A 22,050-nucleotide genomic window follows, 5' to 3' on the forward strand; every position below is an offset into this window, starting at 1 on the left:
TCAGGTCCCCAAATTAGACTTTGGCACGATCATGCGAACAGCGCTTGGCTCATCTTTTAAACATCACAGCAATGTCATATACATATAATAATACTCAAATTTTGTCTGATATATGCTTAAAGTGCACCTATTATGCTTTTTTGAATATTACCTTTCATGCAATGTGTAATATTGCTGTTTGTGAATGTAAAAGGTCTGCAAAGTTTGAAAGATCAAAGATAAAGTTATTGTCTCCTAAAAGAAAGAATCGGTTCTGAACTGCCAAAATGAGTCGTCAGCAATTCCAGTCTCACTTCCTGTTACATACATACGTAACAATGTAATAAATTTGCATAATGCCAGCCTATGGTCTTCATTGGCTTTGTCCCTCCGTCAAACACTGTAGTTGTAGTGGAGACTGGAAGAGTTTGGTTCGTGTTGTTGACATGTCGAGAAGACGCTTTTTTCAGCGCTGTGAATCCACTTTGCTGCACTTCAAGTGGATGAGGAGGACTCATGCTGGAATTGATACGGTAAAACTGACGCCATCGTTACTGTTCGTATCACTGGGTTATACAAGTGCTGAGGAAGATCCGGAGCTGAAATTCGGATAATATAATAGGCATTTTGTTTCCGACACGTGCTGTAAGGGGTAGACCAATCACAACAGACTGAGCTTTCTCTGACCAATCAGAGCAGAGCAGGTTCGAGGAAAGGAGGGGTTTAGAGAGACTGACTCTTCGAGAGAAATAAGGTGATGTTGCAATGTTTATTATGAAAAAATTATTATTATTTTTTTTTTTTTTACCTTGGACGCATGTAAACATATTGTAGTAGACTTCCAAAACAAAATTAGGAACCTTTAAAATAGCATAATAGGGGCACTTTAAAACAATGGAGTAAGAAAAATAAACTTCAAAATATATTCTTAGAAAAGAAATAATGTCCTAAAGGAGCACTGAAAATTCATTTAAATACACTTTTTAAAATGTAAGGCCATAAAAAGTCTTTATGTATATTTGGTAGAACAGAAATGTCTTGTGTAATTTATATGCTAGCAGCTGTTGAGAAAAAAATCAGCTTTTAAACCATCTTAGAATATTCAAAAGTTAAAAAATATCAGGATTTATTTTTATTTCTCAGCCCCAGTCACAATTCTTAAGAAACTAATTATTGATGTTACCATACTATTTGATCACTAAATATGTTTTGGTACAAAATTGGACATAAAGTCTTTTTTTATATATAGCATTAAAAATGTCTTCATGTCTTAAATTGCATTTTATCAAACATGTAGAAATTCTTATTTAATTTTGATTTTTAGATATTTCTTAAACAAATTACAAATACATTTAATATATATATATATATATATATATATATATATATATATATATATATATACAGGTGCTGGTCATATAATTAGAATATCATCAAAAAGTTCATTTTTTTATTATAAAGTATTTTTAAAAATGAAACTTTCATATATTCTAGATTCCCTACATGTAAAGTAAAAAATTTCAAAAGTTTTTTTTTTTAAATTTTGATGATTAGAGCGTACAGCTTATGAAAGTCCAAAATCCAGTATTTCAAAATATTAGAATATTTCCTAAAATCAATCAAAAAATGGATTTGCAAAACAGAAAAGTTAAAGTTCTTTAAAGTATGTTCTTTTGTGCACTCAATACTTGATCGGCAGGACATATTACAGCAAATGACTTGCTCCTAGCACAAATTACTGCATCAGTGAAGTGTGGCATGGAAGTGATCAGCCTGTGGCACTGCTGAGGCACTATTGAGCCTTCAGATCATCTGTATATTGTTGGATCGACTGTTTCTCATCTTTCTCTTGAAAATATCCCATAGATTCAGGTCAGGCATATTGGCTGGCCAATAAAGCACAGTAATATCATGGTCAGCAAACCACTTGGAAGTGGTTTTTGCACTGTGGGCAGGTGCTAAAGTCCTGCTGGAAAAGGAAATCAGCATCTCCATAAAGCTTGTCAGCAGATGGAAGCATAAAGTGCTTCAAAATCTCCTGGAAGATGGCTGCATTGACTTTGCACTTGATAAAACACAATGGACCAACACCAGCAGACGTCACGCCCCCCCCAAATCATTATTGACTTCAGAAACTTCACACTAGACTTCAAGCAGCTTGGATTCTGTGCCTCTCCAGTCTTCCTTCAGACTCTGGGACCATGATTTCAACATGAAATGCAAAATTTACTTTTATCTGAAAAGAGGACTTTCGACCACTGTTCACTGTCCAGTTCTTTTTCTCCTTAGCCCAGGTAAGATGCTTCTGACATTGTCTCTGGTTCAGAAGTGGCTTGGTAGTCCTTTTCCTGAAGATGTCTGAGTGTGGTGACTCTTGATGTGCTGACTCCGGCTTCATTCTACTCATTGTGAAGCTCTCCCAAGTGTTTGAATCGGCTTTACTTGACAGTATTGTCAAGCTTGCGGTCATCCCTGTTGCTTGTGCACCTTTGCCTACCCAATTTCTTCCTTCCAGTCAACTTTGCATTTAATATGCTTTGATATTTCACTCTGTAAACAGCCACCCCATTCAGTAATGACCTTCTGTGACTTACTCTCTTTGTGGAGGGTGTCAATGATTGTCTCCTGGACCATTGCCAATTCAGCAGTCTTCCCCATTAGTGTGGTTTCAAAAAACAAAAGATACCCGGATTTTATACTGTAGGGATGGTCATTTAATGAAACTCAAATGTAAATATTCTAATATTTTGAGATACTGGATTTTGGACTTTCATTAGCTGTACGCTCTAATCAACAAATTTACAAAAAAAAACTTTTGAAATGTTTTACTTTACATGTAGGGAATCTAGAATATATGAAAGTTTCATTTTTTAAAATAATTTACAATAAAAAAATGAACTTTTTCACGATATTCTAATTATATGACCAGCACCTGTATATATATATAGTAATAATAATAAATTAAACTGATTACAAAAAAGTATATATATTTTATCCATTATATGTGACCCTGGACCACAAAACCAGTCATAAGTCACACGGGTATGTTTGTAGCAATAGCCAACAATACATTGTATGGGTCAAAATTATCGATTTTTCTTTTATGCCAAAAATCACTAGGATATTAAGTAAAGATTATGTTCCATGAAGGTATTTTGTCAATTCCCTACTGTAAATATATCAAAAATGTATTTTTGTGAGTGGATATGCATTGCTAAGGACTTCATTTGGACAAGTTTAAAGGCGATTTTCTCAATATTTTGATTCTTTTGCACCCTCAGATTCCAGATTTTCAAATATTTTTTTTTTTTTTTGTATCTCTGCCTAATATTGTCCTGTCCTAACAACATCAATGGAAAGCTTATTTATTCAGCTTTCAGATGATGTCTAAATCTCAGTTTAAAAAAAATGTACCCTTATGACTATGGTTTTGTGGTCCAGGGTCATATATATATTTATTATTTTATATAATTATATATTATTGACTGCCGAAATAGACCCTATGCACGAATGCACTCTGTCTGTCTCTGTTGCTTTGTAAAGTGAACAATGGAAGGGAATTGCTTTCTCTGTATTACCTCCTGATCTTACCCGTCATGTGTCTGTTTATCTGCTACTAAAGGGACTGTTATAAAGCACATTCACAGCTCTATTCTCCATAGAGTGGGCTTCATAAATATGCTTTGATTGATTGACAGATCGGTGGATTGGAGCTATTCCTGTGTGTGTGTGTGTGTGTGTGTGTGTGTGTGTGTGTGTGTGTGTGTGTGTGTGTGTTTGTTTAGTATTGTTCCAGCAGCTGTACACACCAGGAGGCAGATCAATCATCACAGGCTAAACATAAAAGCTTGACAGTTTATTTTAGTCTGCCTTAAAGAAATGTTTACGAAAATTTTGTGTATGAAATTCTTCCCAGTGCTGCAACTGTCTATAGTGTCATTTCATAAGCATTTAACTTGATTCAGACAGGCTAGTATCAGGCCACAGACTGCTGACATTGCTTATATTGGCTCAGACTTTTGGTATAGCAGTGCAGCAACATTTAATTTAGCTCCGGTTTCAAGATGTATGAGGCTGTAGTTCTTTACGTGGCACTTTCCACAAATATTCTACGCTTTGGCACTACTTTATAAGCATCAGAGGCTCAAATAACAGGATCTTTATTGGAAGAACGATTGATGTTAATAAATTACTTGTTAACAAAATAAATTTTGCAAATAAATCAGGGTTTTGAACTGTATTTATGTCTTAAATTTTAGGAACAAACCCTGCAATACTCAATAGACAATAAAACCGCTCATAAAATACTTAGTTTTACCTTCTGTGCTTTTTAATCATCATTTTCTGAAAGTTAAACACTTCCTTTAAAGGTGCAGTATGTAATATTGACAGCTAGTGGTTAAAATGGGTACTTCAGTCCAAATTCAAAATATTGGAGAGGGTTGTTTCCTCCGCCCCCTCCTTCTCAGACTCAATGACTACGCGGGTTGCCAGATTGAGGACATGCGCAATTAACAATGGAAGGCGACGAGCCTTGCACTCTAAGTTGATGAGTTGATTTATCCATATTCTAATATGGAGCTTTTTAGATGGATGCTGTGGCTTTTTAGGTCAGGAAGAATCTGTGCCAACTGGCAACTCAGGATGTCGAAGTACTATTGGGTAAACTATTGGGTAAAAACAAAAACAGACAATACGACACAGAACACACATTTCAAAGTAGAATAACTGGCTGTAGCGTTGTATGTGAACTTAGCATGTTTCCTAAATATATGAAACATGGTATTTTTATGCTTTAGTATAGTCAAAAAGCACCTTTATTTCACCCTATGTCAGTTTGAGGCCCTATTTTGTACACTGTTTGTGGAAAGGGCCACATATTTCGTACCTGTGGTGGTTAATAATTGTGCTTTATATTTGAAAATTTTCCCCTGATACAATACTATGTAATGTATTATTATAACAATGCAGTTGAATGAAGTGTTTGTGTTGGCAGGGTGATAAGGAGGCAGAGCTTGGTCTACCTTTCTCACCTCTGTGTGACCGTAAGTCCACTATGGTGGCCCAATCCCAGATCGGTGAGTGACACAAACACACACTAAGTACGCAGACACAAATGCTTGCAATTAAATTTCAATACAAATTTATGAATTACACTAAATTGCAATACTCATATTAAGTTAGAAAAGGGGAAAAAATTACACATTTCAGCTTTAAACTTACCATATCTGAAACACATAGCTACTTTTGAAGATCAAAAAAAAAAATTGAACTGCAGACTTTGAAATTGAAATTGCACAGACCATTTATTTTTCATTGACTTTATTGTACATTGGCACAAATGCTTGTGATTAAATGTCAATAGTGCAATTGCAAAATCTGAAGAAACCCAAACTTGATCCCTCAGATCTATCTCATTATCATCCTATCTCAAATTTACCCTTCATTGCCAAATTACTGGAAAGTACTGTACTGTTGCCTCCCAGCTTCAGTCTTTTCTAGTTGATAATCTCTTTGATCCATTTCAATCTAGTTTTCACCCATTTCATAGTACTGAAACTGCACTTGTAAGGGTAGTGAATGATCTACTACTTTCTGGTGACTCTGGTTCTCTGTCTATGCTTCTGCTACTTGACCTCAGCTCTGCCTTCGATACCGTCTCCAATGATTTACTTGTTTCTCGCCTCTCGGATGTGGGTATTTCTGGTGCTGCTCTTTCTTGGTTTTCTTTGACAGACAATTCTACAAATCAGTACAGGATTTTTGAGCATCTACTGTCCCCCTGAAGCAAGGTGTCCCCCAGGGATCCGTTCTCGGGCCATTATTATTCATAATAATTTACATACCACCTCTGGGTCAAATCTTACATCGTCATGGTTTTAATTATCACTTCTACACTTATGACATCCAAATATACACTATCTGTACACCTGCTCTGTCTACTCAAACTGATAAAATCTCTGCTTGCATGCATGAAATAAAAGATTGGCTCAATACAAATTTCCCGAAACTAAACATGGACAAAACTGAGATCATTTTCATTGAAACTCTGAACTAGCGGAAACACGTGTCCAATTTTGAAGAACATGCATATGAGGATAATTTATTCAAATATTTTCTTTAAATAAAACAAAAATAAACCATTTCTTTGTCATTTCCTGTAGGTTTCATTGACTTTATCGTTGTTCCCACGTTTACGGTTCTGACGGACATGACCGAAAAGATTGTCACGCCACTCATTGAAGAGGCTACAAGTTCAGGCCTGGCTGGATTTCGCAGGTCAGAGTCTGGAAGTCTGACTTCCGTCTTTTGCTTCTGCAGTATAGGAATAGAGATAACGAATGGTCACTAAGACAAAGAGACAAATTAGTGCTGAGGCTGCAATAATAGTGCCTCGTTGCATAGCTTTCCTTAGTATGAAACCCCAATTCACTGGTTCTATTGCGGTCATTACTGCAAATCCAATTCAGTCCTGGTCAGATACCTCAGTTGGATCATTTAGAAAAAGAGCAAATGTGAATAAATCCACTGAAGCTTCTGCGATTGTAATTCAGTTTAAAGTGATCCATCAGCAGTCACTCTACTTTAGTTTGAAAGTTTCATAGGATTTTCTAAGTAGGAGTTGAATTGCCACTGCTGACTAAGCTTAAGAGCACATTCTTTTTTGTAACAAATTACATCTTCTGCATATAAAGGACTGAATTATATCCCTTCTCCTAGAATAAATGGTAAACTAAAACAGCCCGAAGGTTCACAGAAAGGACATAAAGCAGTAGCAGCATATTAATGATCAACAGAGCAGGAAATTTAGGTAGATGTGGAGATGTTACAGAAGCTTAGTGGACGTGATTGCTGCCGATGTATCTGCAATAGTGTGATTTATGATGAGTCCTATCCTTATCATCTCAAGCAGTATTACTGCCGGAGATGTGAAGAGGGGCAGCGTGAACAGCTCTGGTTCTGATGGCAGCGCATCCCATAACTGCTCGCTGCTCACTGTGGACCTGAACAACTTCAAGACCATCTGGAACGAGGAGGTTTCTCTGAACAGAGAGCGGTGGAAGACGCAGGCAGATAAAGGTGCGAGCAGATTGATGTTTAAGAACACGTCATGCAAATTTTTTTTTTATCGATAAAATAAATGCAGGCTTGGTGAGCAGAAGTGACTCCTTTCAAAAAAATTAAAATATCTTACCATCCAAGTTTGATGACTTATAGGGATAGTTCACCTAAAAATGAAAATTCTGTCATCATTTACTCACCCTTTTGTTGTTCCTATCATGTATGAGTTTCTTTCTTCTGTTGAACACAAAAGAAGATATTTTGAAGAATGTTCATAACCAGACAGTTGACGGTAGTCTTCAAAATATCCTCTTTTGTGTTTAGCAGAAGAAAGAAACTCATACAGGTTTGGAACAACATAAGGGTGAGTAAATGATGACAGAATATTCATTTTTGGGTCAACTATCCCTTTAAAAATGGGAAAATTAGTACTGAATTGGTACATCCAAATTTTTATAGCATTCTTCACATTTGATGCATTCTGAGTAAGAGAATAGTAAATAATGCAACTCCCGCTGTGTCTCATACCAGAGACGGAGGAGAAGGCCAAACGAGAGCTGGAGGAACAGCAGGAGGCAACAGCAGAAAATCAGGAGCAAAAAAAAGACCCAGAGCTGTCAGGACCAAAGAAAGACAGGGTGGGAGAAGACAACCCGGAGCCAGGGGGGGTAAACGGACCCCCAGAAGAAAGTCCCCATGACAGATCAAAAAAAGAAGGGGAACATCGGAAATTACAGAATGGTATTGTCATATAAATGATATGACTGTTACTGTCAGCTCTGTTTGATGTTGCTCAATTTCAAGATTTATCAATGACTGCCCTCTGGTGGATAATCAGAAGAGTAACTAACACTGTGAAATGAAATAATACCTTCTCACTGCATACTGTGCATTATATACTTGATACAGCATGCTATTTAAAACCATAGTCTATAATTATAATCTAAGTAATAAGTCATAATCTATCTACTTTTGCTGACCGAAATTTTGTCTTTGTTTGTTCTGCTGAATCTATGATCATCTGACATCTGTAAACAGGAGAAGTGTCTGAAGAGGCAGAATCACCAGCAGATGAAGATACAAGAACACTCAGTGGTAAACATGCATGTTTATTCTGTAACAGACACTTGTGTTGCTTTAATACATTATATAACTACCTACAGTAACACCAAAAACGTATTTGTACACTTAAAGCTGCAGTCCGTAACACTTTTTGCTTAAAAATGTTCCAAAATCAATTTCTAAGCAAGTACATAACCAGCCAGCATTCAAAACTATCTCCTTACCTTAGCCCGATTCACAACGGTAAGCTTTTAATAATGTTTTCTAATAAGAGTGCTACTGGTGGGTTTCTGCGGGAAATTCAAGCATGCGTCATTACGTCACGTCTGTTTACATGAAGAAGGAGTCCCAGCTAGTAGGCTATATCGCATGTGAGGATGCTGCAGGTGATGGATCATTTATAGCCTTTTCTCAAAGCAGCTGCATTAATTAAACTTGATGACGGATTGTAATCCAGAAAGGTCCAAATGACAATCATCAGTGACAACTGGAGAGTCACCCATAGTCAAAAGCAAAAGACTTCGGACTGCAGAGTGGCTACAGAAATTGAAATCTACAGATAACGCTAATACACACTAAATACACAGTCACGCAATGCTGATGTTGTTAACATTAAAAATTTGAGAACAAAGTATAACAATAATAATAATTTGCACCGTTTGACGTGATCCGAGCTAAGCAATTGTTAGATTTAATCACCATTGGCAGCGCAATTTATTGTAATGCTTATTTTCTCAGTTGGTCAGAACAAAAGTGGCAGATTTGTTACTTACTTGTTCAGATGACATTTTCCCTTGTTTTGGTCATACTTCCAAGATGTAGAATCTGTGATTCCGAAGCACAGTATCCACACCGATGTGGTGACTGACAGCAAACATTAGATTCATCCGTGCTGAGGAGCTGTGCCGATGCAAAACCCACATAAAGATGATAATTCCGTAAATAACTGCAATTGCAGGTTTCAAACAGAGATGGCGACAAAGAGGCAAAACTTACGGACTGCAGCTTTAAAGTTTGAATGTTATTGCATCATATAATAAAATATCAAGCTGAATGGCATTGTTTAAAAGAAAGATGGCAAAAGAGTTTGAGAGTTTGTTGACATGTAAATGCAAAGTTACTTATAGTTAATAGAATGTCAAAAGTGGACTATCGAAAAATAAAGTCTTAGGCACGTTAGTATTTTCACCAAAGAAAAATAGTTTTAAGCCAGTTACTCATATCTTTTGCTGTAGTTTGTCAGTAGTAAATATCAGTTTATATTTCCACACATTCCTTTTGCCATTAATTGTAATAATCCAGTGAGATTTTTGTGTGTACAAGGAGTTTGACTTTGGGTCATCAAACTGCCAAAGTTACGCCCCCCAGTGGTGAACCATTGAAATTTCGAAACACTTATGACATAACGAAGCCTCGTTTACCGAAATAGCGTGACTTTGGCAGTTTGATACGCGCTCTGAACCACTAATTCGAAACAAAAGATATGTAAAGCTTTGAAGCTTCATGAAGCAGTGTTTTGAAATTGCCTATCGCTAGATATTGTTGAATAAAGTCGTTATTTTGTTTTTTTTGGCACACAAAAAGTATTCTTGTCGCTTCATAACATTAAGGTTGAACCACTGTACTCACATGAACTGTTTTAAATATGCCTTTAGTAGCTTTCTTGGCATCTGAAAGTGTTAATTATCTTGCTGTCAATGGAGGCCTCACTGAGCCATCAGATTTTATCAAAAATATCTCAATTTGTGTTCTGAAGATGAACGAAGGTCTTACGGATTTTCATTTTTTGGGTGAACTAACCCTTTAATGGCAAAAGGAATGTGTGGAAATGTAAACTGATATTTCCTACTGACAAATTACAGCAAAAAGATATAAATAACTGGATTAAATCCATTTTTCTTTGGTGAAAATACTACTGTGGCTAAGACTTTTTTCTGTTCTCTCTGAGGCTGTCTTTTCTGATATCAATTTCCTCACTCTGATTTGAACAGAAACTGCGAATGCCTAGAGTGATTTCCAGTGGCGTCTTGTGGTCCAATGTCAGACACAGAGCGGTGAACTTGCCATCAGTTCTGAAGGTCAACGGCGCCCTCTAGAGGACACGGCTAATGCTTACATCACATTTTATGTGGCCTCTATCCCCTCCAAAGCCTTTGCTGTGATTATCTCCAGACTTTCATAAGACTGATCTCTCTGAATGATGAAGGACGAGGGACAACAGCTGCTTTTGTCCAGCAGATCTCATTTCCCTCCCAAACCTTTAGATTGCAATGGGTGCACCTGCCAAGAAAAGCATGCTGAAACTATAGTACATAAGAATTCTTATTAAAACCTCCTTCATTTGTAATTACACACACAAATGCTTTTTATGTCTTTATGCATTTGAACAGCCTTGCAGTCGGATGACTTGCCATGTGTCTGTGATTTATATCTAAGTATATAATATGCGGTCTGCGTTAAACTGTAAATAACTAATCTTAGCAGTTGCACCCGTGATCAATATTCACCCAGATCTGCTTTTGCGGCAAAATGACATTGTGTTCAGTTATTTTAAACACGCTTTACTCAAAATGGACTGATTAATTTCAGCAAACGTGCTCTGATGCAACGTCTGCCTCCGACTCGCATTTGTTTGCAATGCCTCATCAGCTAATAGAGGTCACGTATATGAAACCTTGAATGTCTATATGTATTATTATTGTAAATGACTGTCAGCATTTAGATCAGAGCTTTTATAACTGAGAAAAGCCGTACGAAGTGGCAGTATTTCTTATTCGAGCACGTCTGTGTGCAGCTGTGGAGTAGAAAACGCCTGATTCAACCTAAGATTTTTCCCTCTCTCGCTTACCTTCAGATGCCTTTCTTCATGTAGTCTTTCTGAAAGCGAACCGAACTGAAACGTCTTCTACAGGAAACGCTCACGCACAAACTAGCAGTCACCATAGATGATGTAAGTCTTATAACTGAACGTAGTAGTGTGTAAGTCATAACCATATCACTGTGCTCGCTCTGCAATACCTAGATATTTGCCGTACGTCATTTTTACTGATGTCCTAGGGGGTTTTGTGACAAGCGTTTCTCTGTCCTTTGAGCAGGTAATCTCATAAAACCCGTGGAGAACATGTCCTTCACATTTCACCCCAAAATCAAAGGAAAGCAAATAGGAAATTACATTTTGCATGACGAAAACAAACCCAATTTTTAGGACCATCAATGTTATTTTCATGGCAATATAAGCACATTTTCTGTATTGTATCCAGACATTTTACTTTTGGGTTTTTGTAATTCATGTTAGTCTTAAAGGTGATTCCAGTTAGATTCTGTGGAAGATTAGTGGATCTGATCCTCATTAGATGGTCAACAGTGACTGAGATATAATAATTACATTATATAAATCAGCATAAATTAAAGGGTTAGTTCACCCAAAAATGAAAATTCTGTCATTAATTACTCACCCTCATGTTGTTCCACACCTGTAAGACCTTTGTTCATCTTCAGAACACAAATTAAGATATTTTTGATAAAATCCGATGGCTCAGTGAGGCCTCCATTGACAGCAAGATAATTAACACTTTCAGATGCCCAGAAAGCTACTAAAGACATATTTAAAACAGTTCATGTGACTACAGTGGTTCAACCTTAATGTTATGAAGCGACGAGAATATTTTCTGTGCGCCAAAAAAAACAAAAAATGACTTTATTCAACAATATCTAGTGATGGACGATTTCAAAGCTTTATGAAGCTTTTGTTTCGAATCAGTGGTTCAGAGGGCATATTAAACTGCCAAAGTCACGTGAACCATTGAAATTTTGAAGTACTTATGATGTAACGAAGCCTCGTTTACTGAAATCACGTGACTTTGGCAGTTTGATACACGCTCCAAACCACTGATTCGAGACAAAAGATTCGTAAAGCTTCGAAGCTTCATGAAGCAGTGTTTTGAAATCGCCCATCACTAGATATTGTTGAATAAAGTCGTTATTTTGTTTTTGTTTTTTGGCGCACAAAAAGTATTCAGTCATTGGATTTTATCAAAAATATCTTAATTTGTGTTCCGAAGATGAACGAAGGTCTTACGGTTGTGGAACGAGTAATAAATGACATTATTTTCATTTTTGGGTGAACTAACCTTTTAAAGGCACTCTAACAAATACATTACCATGGGAAAGTTTGCGGTCCGTAAGATTTTTTGACGCTTTGACGTCTCATGTCAACGCTCACTTATTTGATCAAAAATACAGTAAAAAAAAAAAAAAAAATGTGGGAAGCATGATACAACTTTTTTTCAGGATTCTTTGATAAATAGAAAGTTGAAAAGAACAGCATTTATTTGAAATAAAAAATCTTTTATAACATTATAAACTGTAACATCCTTGCTGAATAAAAGTATTAATTTCTTTAAAAAAATATCTCACTGACCTCAAACTTTTAAACTGTAGTGTACTATCATTACTATATATATATATTTTTTTTTTTTTGTTTTTTTTACATTCCAGTAATAATGATATTTAGTGTTTTTATTTTATTTTTGCTTAATGGCAATGTGAATTAGGGGAAAGTGTACTTAACATAAATGATAAAATTATATAAAACATAAAATATGCATTTTTATTATGCAGAATATAACTTATTATATATTTTTTTTAATTAAATATAATTTATTTCCCTTTGGATTTCAGGGTTAAATGTGACGTGGACATGTTCTTGACAAGTTTTGTGAAGTCCATTATTAAGTTCAGCATTCATGAACTGCTCTGATAATTGAAACATTTAACTCTGTTCTTTTCTTCTACTTGTTTCATCTGTTGTTGTAAATATGGTTTCACTGACCTGTTTCTTTGAATGAGTGAGTGAGACGGGATAAACGCATGCGTTCACAGCGACTCTGGCATGTTCTGAGGGTGTGACGTGAGTGAAGTTGAACTTTGAATTATTATTTTTTTTATTTATACAAAGTCTGTAAAATTATTCTTCCTTATTGTATCTAATTTATGTATATTATTTAGCAGAGTTATTAGTGTACAATTTTTTTCTCTCTCTCTTCCTAATATTTTTACACAGCAAAATGAATAGCATTGTTATTTGCCCTGACAAAATGAGATCAGATAATGGATATGCATTTCTCCTGAAATGAAGCAGATTGTCACTTTATTACATGGGTCACATGATTCAGTTTGCCTTCTTGTAGTTTACTGTAAAGCTTCCTGTAGATTCAGACTATTACTAGTGTTGGTTTCAGATCATCGGGCAGATGAATGTGACGGCATGTGCTGAAATTATGCTACAGCATGTGTGTGTGTGTGTGTGTGTGTGTGTGTGTGTGTGTGTATGTGAGTGAGTGAGTACGAGACTGTATGTTTGTGTGTGTGTGAGCTGATCATGTTCAATTTGTAAAAGTTGACACTGTGATCTTTAGTGTCTAGCTGTCTCCATGATGTCTGTTTTTGAGCAGGATGCAGAGAAAGAGAAAAACATCTGTGTCTGCACACGCGTGATTCACAATAAACATCAACTTAAAGGGCTCAGAACAAACGTGCTGCTGTTTTTGGAACAGAAGTGTGTGTGTGATTGAGGAGTAAAAAGGCATAGTCCACCCATAAATACGATTAATTATCATTTATTCACCCTCATTTAGTTTCCAAACCCATATGACTTTCTTTTGTGCATCAGTGAACAACAACTTTATTTTGGTATATTTTATTTTGGGGCTTCACCCATATGGAAATATAATATATGTGCATATATGAAATATCAATATATGCAATATATGCTCATATAAAGTTAAAACGTATGAAACCTATTAGAAATTGAACTCCATTATATTGCATACATTGACATATAGATTTACCCCATATATTATATGTGTTTATGTATGTATAGTACATATTTTGACGTATATGTTTCCTATATGAAATGTCCTAATATGCTCATATAGCAATATGGTTGTGGACAACCTTTTGAAGTCAAAAAGGTTGAGATCCACTGATGTAGATTTCACAAAACCTTGTTATTAGCGACACCGGTGGCTATTAAGTGAACTGCAGCCATCAACTCGCACTCGTACACACTTTTATGCACTTTCGGTCCTGTGGACTTACAATGGACTTAATGACAGAATTAAAATTTTGAAGTACAGAATTGAAATTGAAATTTTAAGTGCGAGCTCCGCAGCAGACTTCTTCCCGACAGTCAAAGCGACGTTACGTCACAAAAGTGCGGACTTGTAGGAAGGCCGTGAGTGTTTAGGGTACCATTTGGGACAGGGCCTTAACATACAAGGGACTAAACGTGATTCAAGGCCTTGATATACTCCCAAGCGAAAAACGAAAAAGAACTTCGCCGTAAGTAAAACTTTGGAAATATATTTGCTTACGTTTAGATGAAGATGTATAAATATATGCTGCACGCTTTCCTCTCAATAGCAAAATAAACACACAACAAAAATGACAGCGGTGAAAACAATTCTCTGCAATTCACCGGCATCATGTCGACAGATGATGAGGTAATTAAAATTACACAGTTATGAGACTTTGGTTATAAGGTAGGCTATTTGAGACTAGACACTATATAGATCTGGCTATGTCAGACTATAATTTTAATTAATCCCTTTTCTTTGCATGGCATTGACATTGCAGTACAGAATAGCTCTTTCGGCATTATCCTGAATATTGTAGAATATTGTATTTTATTAATTTAGTATTTTATTGTATTGTATTCATTTCCTGTGGCATAGAACGGAAGAGAGGTTATCGGGAGCGCGGGTAAACGTCACATCCTTTTGATTTTCCCAGCGAAACCGGCCCGAGTCCTAAACATAAAAATCAATCTACAGACTTTCATAGACAGCCTAGGAAGGTCTCGTTTTTTAAGTTTCGTTACAAGCTGTTCACACATTGGCAATACAAAAAGCAATTAGCCTAATGCATGAAAATTCTTACTTAAAGGCCCTTTAAAATATAGTGCATATGGACCAATTAATGCTTTTATGATTTGTTTTGTCATTTTTGGATCTTGACAGTCACTGTCACTAAATGACTTGATTGTATAGACAAGAGAAGCTTGTACTTTATGCTAAATTTCCTGTTTGTGTTAAACTGAGGAAGTCATATGAGGGGCGAGCTATTCCTTTTACAGTGTTACTAGTGTGTCAGTAGGTGATGATTGCAACAAATTCTGCCACTAGGTGTCACTGTTATTATGAGGGAACTGATTTTCTGTGCTGCATACTAAAAAGTACTGCATACTATACTGTGGACAATATCCAAAACCATTTGCATGTCACTAGCACTGACTGTGCTTTCCTGAAAAAGTGGAAAGTGTTTGCATGTAGTGCACAAACCTGTGCAGAAGCACCTTTCTCAACAATCCCAAACGCTGTGAGCATTCAGACACAGACATTTCTTTGCATTAGATAAATAGTCAAATCAAGTATCATCAGCATTCAGATGTTTTATTCATTCTGAACAGTATATCTATTGATTAATCATTTGAAACCAAAAACAAACCTTTTTTTGTCAAATGTTTTGCTTAAAATGTCTTTATTCCATCTTTCAAATAAATGCCACTATTTTTTATTTAATGCAATGACAGGGATATGAGTGCTGCTCTCGTATTACTCTTACTCTACAGTCATCACAACCGCTTGATAGGAAGATGGAAATACTTTAATATGTATTATTATTTTAAAAAGATAAGAAATTATAAATGCAATGACACAATAATAGTGCAAAAATAACACCTAAATATAAATTTATACTAATTTAACGAATTTATATGAATTCTAAAATATATAATTAGTAATAAAAAGCAATATGATTATATCATATAAATATAAAAATAAATATTTTTATATAGTTTATTTTCTTATAGTTTAAAATAATAATAACAACAATGAGCAATGTTATTATATTGCTCATTAATTATTATTTTAAAAATTAAATGTAACTAAATAAATTAAAAAAATAAAGAAACTAAAACAAGTTAATACTTAATGTTTGGCTTTATTTTAAGTCAAATATTCCCATAAGTTTGATCTGAGTATCCAAACACTTTTTGGGGTCACAGTATACAGTATTTATTAATGAAACTGAATAGTTTAACTGGTTCCTTCCTTGTCCTCATTATACAGCATCTGTCACCACAAATATAATTTCCTCACATAAGTGTACAGGTGCTTCTTATGCACTTATCAAGTTCTTTAGTTTTACTTTAAGACTATAGCCCATCAAAAATATTGAGTTTATGAAAGTGGTTTTGTAGCATCCCTTGGCCTGACAGAAAAAAACACAGCAGCATAACACCTCGCTTACACCATATTCAATTTTCACACAGCAAACATGTTGAAGTGAAAGTGATCTTCAGGGCATCAAAGCAGATGCTCATGTGTGCGCATACATCTGTGTTGAAGGGTCCCCATCCACCTCTGTATTATGAATATATATTGTTTTTATGGTAAATGATGTATATGACATACATGGTGTTATGATGTAAGTCTTGTGCTTATCATATTTATTTCATAGCTGTTACAGTGATGTGTATATGTATCCTAAACTATACACATAAGCAGATTAACACAACTATTCTCTCTTAATTAAGAATTAACAGCTTTTTCTGAGCATATTGTGAGCTGAAAGTGGGATCTTAGTTTAGACCTTCGGTGTTTCACAGTCTCTGTTGTTTCCTAAAGGTCAGTGCATCGAAAGCGACTTTTCAAAGAGGAATATTATAATTAAGATGGAGTCGCCGTAGCAACAGGCCATATGCTGTGTTATCTGAAGAATATTGCAGTAAGGGAGGGTGTCGGAGTAAGTGTTGCCCGGAAGGTTCGAGTGATGTGTGTTATTTTTTTTCTTGCATTAAATCGCATTTATCAATTAAATGAATAATGCAAATATTTTGTTGTGGGATTGAAAACATTTTATTTGGAAATTAATTCAAAAAGCAGCATTCTGGGGTTCAGAACAGCTGCATCTGTGGACTGCTATCAGTTACCACAGGCAACCATTTTTTTTTTCTTAAAATAATTTATAGTAATATTTGCATTTACATTCATGCATTTAACAGACGCTACCTAACTCCTACAGACCTAACATGTAAACATTATGGGAAGCGGGCTGTCAGAGCAGAAATGAAAGCTGATGCTCTCCGTATGTTTTTCCGTCATCTCAGTGCGCATTCATATGTAAATTGCACAAGCATATTTTGTCCATTAGATCGAACGATCTGGAAAAAAACCCATACAATCACCCACCCATAGACCCTCCCCTCGAAGAAATCAGGACAGAAGTGGTTGAAAGTGGACAAAAGAGATGGATTAAAACACCAGGTGTAAACGGTATGTGTCTCCCTCGTCCACTTGTGATCCGATCAACCAAAACGCATCTTAATACCAGGTGGAAACAGTTAGTAGAAGGTCTAAAGTGGATTATCAAAATAAAGTGTAACCTTTATCCTATCCCAATGTCTTACTCCACAGACTTCCAATACTTGTATTGAATCCACACTTTCCTTTAAATGAGTTGATTTGTCTTTAGCATTTAACATTTACTACAGTAACAAACATAATTTGTACACAGACAGACATGAGTATGCAAACACAAAGAGCAGCACTCACCTCATTCACTCACTCACTCACCTCACTCACTCACTCACTCACTCACCTCATTCATTCAACTCGCCTCATTCACTCACCTCACTCACTTATTCACTCACTCATTCAACTCACTTAACTCATTCACTCATTCAACACACTCTCAACTCATTCACTCACTCACTCACTCACTCACTCACTCACTCACCTCATTCATTCAACTCGCCTCATTCACTCAACTCACTCACTTATTCACTCACTCACTCATTCAACTCACCTAACTCATTCACTCATTCAACACACTCTCAATTCATTCGCTCACTCAACTCACTCACCTAACTCATTCACTCAACTCACTCACCTAACTCACTCAACTCACTGACTCACAACTCACCTCAACTCACTCACACACTCACTCATTCTCACTCACAAACACACTCACTCAACTTTCTCATTTCACTCTCTCACTCACTCACCTAAAGCCAAGTTTACACTACAGGACTTTAAACGTCGGCAGATCGCTGTGCTTTTCAGACTACGTGACTTGCTGTGGAGTCTTGAAGTCGTTGTGGTGTTCACACTACAAAAATGACTGCAACAGGAGGTTACACACTACACAAGCTGACGACAACTGTCATCCAACAACTTTATTTGAAAATGGATGTTAGGAGGAAATTAGATTAAATTTTGAATTAAATCTAATTAAAATTAAACCCTTTCACACATAAGTTTAAAACAGTCTGGCTGACCTCCCAGAGTTAAGGCGACTGTTACTTTAGAACGTTTATTTTATTGTTTCCATGACGACGCGTCATGCATGTCACGTGACACACCGCGGACACACTGTATGACAGATGTATTGCTTTTCTCACCATGTCATCAACTATCTGATATTCCGATTCTCAAATATGTGCAAGTGAGTGTTTTGTCATTTAAAAACCTATATAAAGACCTTGATTTTAATATATAACATGAATTCATCCATTTGTCCTGAAATACATGTGGCAGGTGAACTGGGAGAACAATAGAGTGAGTGAGCTTTATAGTTACTTACACAATATGTATCTGATATGAATAAACGTCGGCAAATTATAGGCTATTTGAATGGATTGTATATTTCATTGGCTGTTGCGTCGCGACACGTGACACCACAGGATATCGAGTCGGCTGACAGCTCCAGATATTTAGCATGCTAGATATTTGTCTGGTGTCAGTGAGGTTTAGGCGACGCGTTAGCGAGCCTCTTTGATGTGTTGTTGAGTAGTTCACACATAAAGATTGGCTGGAGCCGATCACTCGCTGATTTTCCCCCGATCACAGCCCGACTTGTCGGCGAGCTCGTTAACCTGCAAAACGGGCTTAAATTGGGCTTAAAATCCTGTAGTGCAAACTTGGCATAACTCATTCACTCACTCACTCACTCACTTAACTCACTCAACTCACTCACCTAACTGACTCACAACTCACCTCAACTCACTCACTCACTCACTCACTCACTCACTCACTCACTCACTCACTCACTCACTCACATAACTCATCACCGCTCACTCACACACACACATTCACTCAACTCACCTCACTCACTCATTCAACTCACTAACTCAACTCACTCACCTAACTCATCACTCAAGTCACTCACTCACCTAACTCACTCTCACACTCACACACACACTCATTCACTCATTATTTAACTCACTAACTCAACTCACTCACTCACCTAACTCATCACTCAATTCATTCACACACTCACCTAACTCATTCACAACTCACTCAACTCACTCAACTCATTCACACTCACTCACTCACTCACTCACATAACTCATCACTCAACTCATTCACACTCACTCACTCACTCACTCACATAACTCATCACTCAACTCACTCACACACTCACACACACACACACACACACACTCATTCACTCAACTCACCTCACTCAGTCATTCATCTCACTAACTCAACTCACTCACCTAACTCATCACTCAACTCACTCACTCTCACACTCACACACACTCATTCACTCAACACACTCACCTCACTCAACTCAACTCAACTCACCTCATTCACTCATTCAGCTCACTCATTCACTCACCTAACTCATTCACACACTCGCTGACTTACTCACCTAACTCACTCACTCAACTGACTCACACACTCACTCATATTCCTGTCAAATGAAGCACAGCCTCAAGCCTCATACAAACGCTCTCGTATGACTGACAGCTGATGTCAGCGGCTGGATCCGACCCAACCAATGATGAAACAGCATTTCCTGTTCCAAACCAGCACTGGAGCGACTACAAGTACATGAGTGCCATAATTTACTGGCAGTGAGTCAGAGAGAGGAGCTGAGAGAGAGGCAGAGTCTGCCAATACACACGACCTGATAAGAAGGGGTGGATTATTGAGCTGCTGAGAGCAGGAAGAGCAGCCCAGAGTTCTCAGCACGGGGAGACCAGAACATTTAACCCTGAAACACATTATACAGTCGTCACTGTCACTCTATACAGTTATCACAACAGCGTCATCCTAGGAAGATGGAAATACTTTGTCAATGCAAAACAACAAAAAACTGTGAATATTCAATAATAATGTTTTAAAATAATAATGAAAAAATATATATACATTATTTTTAAAAAGTTTTTTAAAAAAGATGATAAATGACATTTGTATTTAAAATATATAATAAATAATGAGAATATGGTTATATATTAAATATAAAAGTTTTATATTTCAATTATTTTATTTTAGTTATTATAATAATCAATATTGTATTATTGCATTGTAGTATTTTAAAAGAAATTAATGAATGAATAGAGGAATAGAGAATTACGTCTTTATTTTTTATTTTAAATCAGATTTAATATGCACGATTTTGTTAAACTTTCATAAAAAAATAATAATAAGCAATACTGTCATATTGCTGATTGTTATTTTAAAAACTAGAAGAAAATAAATACATTCATACATACATAAAACTAAGGAAATTAAAACCATGTCATATGCTTAATGCATGCCTTGATTTTTAATTTAAATCAAATTAAATATTTTCATTTAGTTTCTTTTCTTCTAGTTATTATAAGCAAAATGATTATATTATTTTGCTCATTGTTATTTTTACAAACTAGAAGAAATGAAAATAAATACATATATAAAATCAAGTAAATTAATACCATATGTCAAATGCTTTTTGTTTCTTTATTTTTTAAATCACTTTTTTTTTTTTTAAAAAAAACATGATTTTATAAAACTATACAGGATTATTTAGAGATTTATTTTTATACAATAAGTAGTAATTTTATTACATTTCATTGAGAGCTCTTAAACCTAACACAGTCAGCTATCACATGACCTTTACGTATTTGTAAACACAAAAATGAACATCTGCTGGTAAAATCTACAGTTTCAGTGATATATCTGTCATGCAATAAACATCTTTCATGTTAATGAATGAAACATTTTGTAGAAATGTATGAAGTTATGTAAAAATGTATGAAGCAGATGTTTCACCTCCAACATGAATGCCATATTTCTGCTGTTATTCCGATTCTTTTGAACATGCTCTTGTTAACGTGATATTTGCCCTGCGGCAGAACATATGAAATCCTTTCACCTCTCTTTCTCAGATGTCTTACCTCCAATATATTTACATTGTACATTTTAAAAACAAATAAATTATTCATGATTTCAGATTTCATGTTAATTAGTGCTGGTTTTCTCCATCTGTGTTTTCATGTTTTTAGGCGTCACTGAATATTTTAAATATTTCATTACTTACATAGCAGCAATCCACATGCTTGTTTAAAACAGAATGTAGCACCAAACTTCTCGCTAGGAGAAACTTCTGCCTAATTGAATGACACGTAAAAGATCAACCTTTCTGTATTTAACACTCTAAGTGCGTGTGCATGTCTTTCAGGAAATAAGACTCCTCCACATTCGTGCGTGTTTGGGTATGAGTTGTGTTTGTGTGTGTCCATCAGCATGTTACACCTTTCCTTCCATCTGAGGTTCCACCTGGGCGGAGAGGCTGCTGGCATATGGGCCATGTAATTGGTAGAAACAGCACAGCTGTAGATGGTGGTTCTGAGACCCAAAGTCCTCTAATCACAGCAGAATAACAGTGCCCAGCCAACCCGCACGTCTCTGTCTGTGTGTGTGCCTGTCCTCTACTGCCATCGCTCCATCAGTATGATCATTTCACCACTTCATGATGCTTAATAATGTAAGATTGTTCTTTTGATAGTCTTACAGATAAAATCACATTTTTGTTCTTGTACAAACCTATTGAAGGGTTAGGGTCTGTCTGTCTGTCTGTCTATCTATCTATCTTACGTATCTTACGTATCTATCTATC

The 22,050-nt window shown here is 36.0% G+C and overlaps 2 protein-coding genes across 19 annotated transcripts in view; both read left to right on the forward strand.

The window, feature by feature from the left end:
* The window catches only part of pde1cb (phosphodiesterase 1C, calmodulin-dependent b), a 211,398-nt gene extending 197,762 nt beyond the window's left edge, over positions 1 to 13,636 (forward strand). For 14 of the 18 annotated variants that reach the window (XM_051866002.1, XM_051865956.1, XM_051865962.1 and 11 more), the window contains 6 exons: positions 4,976 to 5,057; positions 6,144 to 6,258; positions 6,893 to 7,059; positions 7,573 to 7,782; positions 8,080 to 8,136; positions 10,095 to 13,636. In XM_051866002.1, coding sequence (XP_051721962.1) covers positions 4,976 to 5,057; positions 6,144 to 6,258; positions 6,893 to 7,059; positions 7,573 to 7,782; positions 8,080 to 8,136; positions 10,095 to 10,111 — 648 coding nt within the window. In that variant the 3' untranslated portion in view covers positions 10,112 to 13,636. The remainder of the gene's footprint in view (positions 1 to 4,975; positions 5,058 to 6,143; positions 6,259 to 6,892; positions 7,060 to 7,572; positions 7,783 to 8,079; positions 8,137 to 10,094) is intronic. The other 4 variants (XM_051865985.1, XM_051865993.1, XM_051865978.1 and 1 more) reach the window with 4 other exon arrangements.
* Positions 1 to 22,050, forward strand: part of LOC127497596 (neurogenic differentiation factor 6-B) — a 113,139-nt gene that overhangs the window by 74,726 nt on the left and 16,363 nt on the right. The window lies entirely within an intron of this gene.

The sequence above is a fragment of the Ctenopharyngodon idella genome, chromosome 2, assembly GCF_019924925.1.
Source record: "Ctenopharyngodon idella isolate HZGC_01 chromosome 2, HZGC01, whole genome shotgun sequence".
NCBI lineage: Eukaryota > Metazoa > Chordata > Actinopteri > Cypriniformes > Xenocyprididae > Ctenopharyngodon > Ctenopharyngodon idella.